Source organism: Liolophura sinensis, chromosome 10 (genome assembly GCF_032854445.1).
Source record: "Liolophura sinensis isolate JHLJ2023 chromosome 10, CUHK_Ljap_v2, whole genome shotgun sequence".
NCBI lineage: Eukaryota > Metazoa > Mollusca > Polyplacophora > Chitonida > Chitonidae > Liolophura > Liolophura sinensis.
In genome coordinates this window covers 13,545,232-13,551,526 of record NC_088304.1, presented here as the reverse complement: position 1 = coordinate 13,551,526, position 6,295 = coordinate 13,545,232, and the positions used below count along the sequence as shown (strand labels likewise).

Genomic DNA, 6,295 nt, shown 5'->3' with positions numbered 1-6,295 from the left:
TACTCAGCATCAAATGCGAGAATACTAAGTATTTGTACAGTTGTCATTGAGGAAAATTAGTTCATCTTAAATTCTGGACCTTTGTCTGTTGACTAGTAAACATTAAAAAAAAATGCTTCAAATACATGAGGACGTAATCGAAAAGTGAATGTACTGAGAAAAGATACTATACGCCTGACGCTACAAAAATCCAACCGGGTCGAAATCAGCTAAACCACATGTATGAAATGTAAATATACACAGCTTTTCAAACACACTTTTGCCGGCGGTTTTTCGCCAATACACACTTCATAATTACATATTAGTTGAACATCCTGTTTCAATAGATGGTCACACTGATTGTAAATCTTGTTGTGTGTCTTGTTGGACTCAGGGCTAATATATATCACTAGCGATAAGAAACAATTCACTATCACATAAACAAGCCAAGAACAGAATATCACGTGAGAATCCGGTGGTAACATAAAACGTGGATCACACAGTTTGCTGAGAAACATAAATAATTATCGCATATAACAGTATAGCTGTTGTCCATTCTCTTCCATGCACGTCACACGTACAAGCAATAAATGGCTTCATCCACAGCACATCGATGTAAGTCAACTTACATCACTTGGCATTTCTTCTAATATCATCCCTAACAGAAATCTTCAATTTCATTGAGAACAGAACGAGTCTGTTTAACACAACACACCGGCAAAGTTTTTTTGTTTGTTTTCCTTTTTTTACAAAAAATGTTGTTTCGGAGCTTCTGACTGGCAATTGCCTCGTCCATGGTGACAATACTACAAATGGAGCACCGGGTGCCACGATCTAAATTCCACGACCTAAATTTTTCAATTGATGTGGTTTCGTGAAAGGTTCGAACTCTCAAACATAAGAGCTTCTACTCACCCTTATAAAGCACTGTGTCACATTCACAAAACTTGGTACAAAAATGGGCCCGTTTTTCGTTTTGCTAAATGTAAGACATCAGAGCAGACAGATGACACGACCAAGATTTTTCCAGTGGAAGCGTTATGAAATGGAAAAGCTGTCAGGAACGTTAATCAGAGTTAGTCTTCTATAAAATAATTAGCAGTCAGCGATAGCAACAGAGAAACAAAGAGGTCGCTGATAGGTCCAAGGTTCGGGAACATCGGGCAGCCTATTTACCATGTATCTGGTGACCATATATATATTTACGTACCACAGATGTTGGGGGGCAAAAATAGCCAAAAACAGCGAATTAATAATGTTAACCGGTATTCATAATAATGGTGTGTTGCGCTATCGTTATAGGGCAAACTACGGCACGAGTATAAGCCACGTAAGCATTCCAGAACCGACTTTATTTAAGGGCGAGATTTAGTGAGATTTAATGAGATTCATCGACATTAGAGTAGGTTACATCTACTAGTAGTAGTGGATTCTATCCACATTTCAACAACAGAAAAGGCTACTTCGATATCTGTGAGTTGTCTAAGGGAACAGTTTGATGTTTAGACTGGACACAAACCAAGAAGGACGAAAAAAATGTTCCTTATTAACACACGAATACTTATGTGGCGAAGTACGACGTGACACAGTAGAATGCTGACTGGATTGGAGGATGCGCATAACTCGTTAGAAAGTCAAGGAAAGATGCTGACAATTCAAACATACTCCTCGTCTTCCGCTAAGCTGAACGACGTGTCTGGAATGCTATTTCCGGTGCTCGTGAAAGAATGGTCCAATGAAACTGTCCGTACTAGCCGCGTACTCGGCGCCGCTTGTACAGATGTCACGGATGCAGAGCGCTCTTTGCGAGTGCTAAAGAGTGTCGACCTGCCAGTACAAAGCGGCTGAGCAAGCTTGGGGACAGGTGTTTCTGATCGAAACCCTCCCTGACTGCTGCTTAAGCTTATGTCCGACAGTGAGGTGGACGAGTCTTCCCTGTGCAGTCAGGTTGAATTACACAAGGTGTTATCCTCACCGCCTGAGTTAGGTACTCTCGCCCTTGGATCGTATTGCCTAAATGCTAAATGAGAATTCATAGAGTTCACAGGGGTTCGTCCATTGACAGACGCACGTCTATCCGCCCCAAAGTCATCGCTCTCTCCGTTTTGCATTTCAGACGCCGACTTTGATCGTAGTCTAAAGTCTGGAGCAGGAATACGGGATTTCCCACCAATACCTTGCTCCTTCCTTGGGCCCAGGCTTAAGAATTTCACTCAGTTGGGCAACAACCGAAGCTTCAAACCGAACAGTTTCTAAATCACTGGGGTCAGTCACATCAAACGAATGTCTGTACTTGTTATTGCTGAATCAGAACGACTGGTTCGAAGTTTCGACTTAATGTTTGAATTGCTGTCCACGGAACCTTCGTCGTCGGCACTGCCTTGGCCGCGATCGACGTCCTCGCTATTGGTGCTGGCGCTATCGTGACCGTTCTCCATACCGGAATCTCCACCATTTAGCTCCTTCTCGCGATATTTTATGAAACAATTCCTCCATTTTTTGAAACATAACCGGATCTCGGGTGGCGCGGCAGTTTAGAAGGATCCACATTAATTTTAGTGATTCCGTTAATGGGTAGTTGAGGGCCGCTTGATTTCGGACAACGGTCGAGACAACAGTTCGTGGTCATCATCCATTGGTCCGGGAGTGACGGACCCGTGTTTGCGACAGGCTCCGGTTTTTCCCATCCGCTCCCTGGGCTCGGAGTCACACACTTCCGTGGGCTGGGCGGAAGCTGGCGTCGTCCTCCAGCCGACTTTCCGGATGACTTCTCTTCCCACGCTCTTACCAAATTACCGGTAGATACATACCTGTTGCTAACCCTTTCTGGAATTCCAGAAGAACCGGTCCTTTTCGGGTGTTCGAACTCCCCGTCACTGGGGAGGGGGAACGCGGACCAGCACTTTTCGTCGGTAACGTCTTTGCGTCAGGTCCAAAGACTTGGACACTTCACGCGAGCGGCCGCGCTCCTGTATGGAATTAGGAGAGGAAGATATCACCGGTTGTGTAACATTACTCTTAGCACTCGAGGGTCTGACTTGCTTACCCTTTGACTCGTACATTGTCTTTTCACCGTAGTGATTGTTATGCTGTGTTGACCGACTCCCCGGCGACTCACTATAATGGACCTGTCCTCGGCATCTTGACGTACTAAAGGCCGAGGTCCCGCACTTTTAGGCCTCTGGCGGATCTGAAACCTTTCACTCCTCGTTCTGCTTCGGGATCTATCATTATCAGATGTTTCATCGCTATTCTCATTGGCCATACCAGCACGATCCGCTTCATCCCTAGATTCAGGGTCTGCGACGTTCTGTACAGATCTAGCCTTCGATAAAGCAGAATTGGCTTTAATGATGGTTTTAGCATTTCGGCGACCGAAATACTTTTTAGCACCACCTGAGCCGTTAGAAGCGTCATTTTCCAAGTACCGAGGTGACCTGATCGGTTGCCTCAGTCGACTGTTGCTTTTGCTTTGTGTACCGACTGGCTATGACAGCAGCTGGACCCGCGCTCGACGGCCTGCGCCTGAACTGCTCTAAGTAGGTCCTGTTTGCTGACGCCCGCGACTCATAGGTTGTTCTCTGTCGAAATCGACTGAACTAATTGCCATCGGGAGACGAGATGGGCTTGGTGGCCGGAGCCGAGTCGGCTTAATCACAGTATGATGTGTGAGATTCGGAGATTCACAATTTCGCGGTATGGCTGTGTTTGCTTCTTGCGTCCGCTCTGTCTTATTGCATCCTGGATCGTCTATTACCTGGCTCCGAAACCGTTCTTTGTCGAGCAGTGGGGACAGGAGAAGGTCTTGCCTCGGGGGAAGGGGACCTATGTCTAAACCCAGACCTCTTTAGACATTGGCTCCGGTGTCTGGGAACGCCGCGGAGTCACTGGCTTGTACGGACTTGAGGGCCTGGGGGAGTTGCTTGCGCGGAGTCTCAGAGGGGCTTCTCTCCGGACGAACTCTGCCGGCTTCCAGAGTCACGGAGGACGGGTGTGCTGGGGCGCGGGATCCCAGATGGAGTTTTGGGTCTGGGAAGTCGAGTTAAAGATGAAGGCGTAGAAGGCCGAGGCCTCGTTGGACTTTCCGGGTCTGGAGCGCGGGGGGCATCAGAAGAAGCTGACGTGGTGGAAAAGCTTATCGGAGAGTGCCTGTTTGGTGGATCCTGGGCCGATCACAGACGTGACGTCCGTGGAGTCGACTGGGGACTGCGGTAAGGTTCTCCTGTGTCTGTCCGCAGGTACTCTAATCAACCTCGGAACTTCTCTGTCGTCGACAAATTCACCGTGGACTTTGCACGTCGTGGACTAGCTGGAGGCCTCTTGCGGGGCGACTGCAGACCAGAATCAGTCCGACTGCAGACTGTTTTAGCACGTTGAGATTTAGAAATATCCTTTTTGTCCTGCGGTCTTGGAGACTCGGAACTAATCCGACGACGCAATCTGCATTAGGAACGGGACAGAGCTGTGCTGAGCAAGCTCTTAAACTCCGATAAAGTCATTGTACTTATGCGATCGATATTAATGTCCCCTGCAGTTTCCATGTCGCTGGAGTTTGGACCAGTGCCAGGCGATACGGGAGCCGAGTTGACGATTCTGCCAGGGACATTCTCTGTGAAACCTGGTGGCCTACAAATACAAAACCAGAAAAGCTTAGTTTGGTACCATATGAAAGTTTTAAAGAACAAAAGCTGAAGACATCATGCACATACACTCAGTATAGTGTGCTTAGCTTTGTTTTTTACAATAACATTCAACCAGAGACTCTTAAATGAAGACATCTTCGTAAATTGCAGTAGATGCACAACTTTTTTCAGCTGTAACGTTGCACTGCTTTTGTATAAACAAACTGTTTTTTTTAGCAAACAAATACCGAAAAGCCTTATAAACTACATGTATTGAAATGAACTTGACAGTACATAGCTTTGAACCAATGTGTTAAAGGAGGAAAAAAGTATTGCGAGTTTTACAATGAAATGAGCCACAAACATATGGGTTTTAAATTGGGCAGCACGACCAAGTTTTATATACCAGGACCCAGTTTCACAAACCACGTGCGACATTTTTTTATCGGACAGTAGTGAGTACAATATTTTGTACGTCACTATTACCGTACCATTGTCCTATATGTGCAAATTATCGTACATGTACGGCATACATGTGAAACTGGCCCCCAACATATATCGAGCTGTTCAAGTAAGCGAAAGCGTTAGCCTGTAACAAGTGAAACCAACGACAAAATCTTAGTTTGAGTCATAATATTTTAGCAATATAGAGCCCTTGTCGACTGATGTAAAAATGTGTCAGCTACCAACGATGTATACTTTGGTTTTAACACCTTACCATTCTTTCTTGTGCTATGAGAGGAATACAGCTTTCATGGATATCTTAGATAAATATGTAGATATATAGCATTCGTCAGTTCTATTCCTCCACGGCTAATGCTCATGTTACTATGATGTATACCTGTATAAATTATCACACTTACAAATTTGCAAACTGTGGCATATGACTGCAGGAATATTTAGCAATGTTTACGACAATTAACGGATCACATCAACCATTTCTTTCAAAGTCAGAAATACAATCCTTTAACAATGGAGCGTATTCAGTGATTGTTGTGTGTATAATGTCTGATTGTTGTGTCTATAATGTCTGATTGTTGTGTGCATAATGTCTGATTGTTTTATCTATAATGTCTGGATTGTTGTGCCTATAATGTATAATGTCTGATTGTTGTGTCTATAATGTCTGATTGTTGTGTGTATAATGTCTGATTATTGTGTGTATAATGTCTGATTGTTTTATCTATAATGTCTGATTGTTTTATCTATAATGTCTGATTGTTGTGCCTATAATGTATAATGTCTGATTGTTGTGTCTATAATGTCTGATTGTTGTGTGTATAATGTCTGATTATTGTGTGTATAATGTCTGATTGTTTTATCTATAATGTCTGATTGTTTTATCTATAATGTCTGATTGTGTGCCTATAAATGTATAATGTCTGATTGTTGTGTCTATAATGTCTGATTGTTGTGTCTATATTGTCTGATTGTTGTGTCTATGATGTCTAATTGTTTTATCTATAATGTCTGATTGTTTTATCTATAATGTCTGATTGTTGTGCCTATAATGTATAATGTCTGATTGTTTTATCTATAATGTCTAATTGTTGTGTCTATAATGTCTGATTGTTGTGTCTATAATGTCTGATTGTTGTGTCTATAATGTCTGATTGTTGTATCTATCATGTCTGATTGTTGTAGCCATGATGTCTGATTGTTGTATCTATGATGTCTGATTGTTGTATCTATAA

General features: G+C 43.5%; 1 protein-coding gene across 1 annotated transcript in view; it reads right to left on the bottom strand.

The window, feature by feature from the left end:
- Positions 1-1,935: 1,935 nt before the first annotated feature.
- Positions 1,936-6,295, bottom strand: part of LOC135476907 (GAS2-like protein 1) — a 33,907-nt gene continuing 29,547 nt past the window's right edge. The window contains 5 exon segments of the mRNA XM_064757052.1: positions 1,936-2,561; positions 2,563-2,762; positions 3,098-3,375; positions 3,941-4,153; positions 4,484-4,605. Coding sequence (XP_064613122.1) covers positions 2,456-2,561; positions 2,563-2,762; positions 3,098-3,375; positions 3,941-4,153; positions 4,484-4,605 — 919 coding nt within the window. The 3' untranslated portion in view covers positions 1,936-2,455.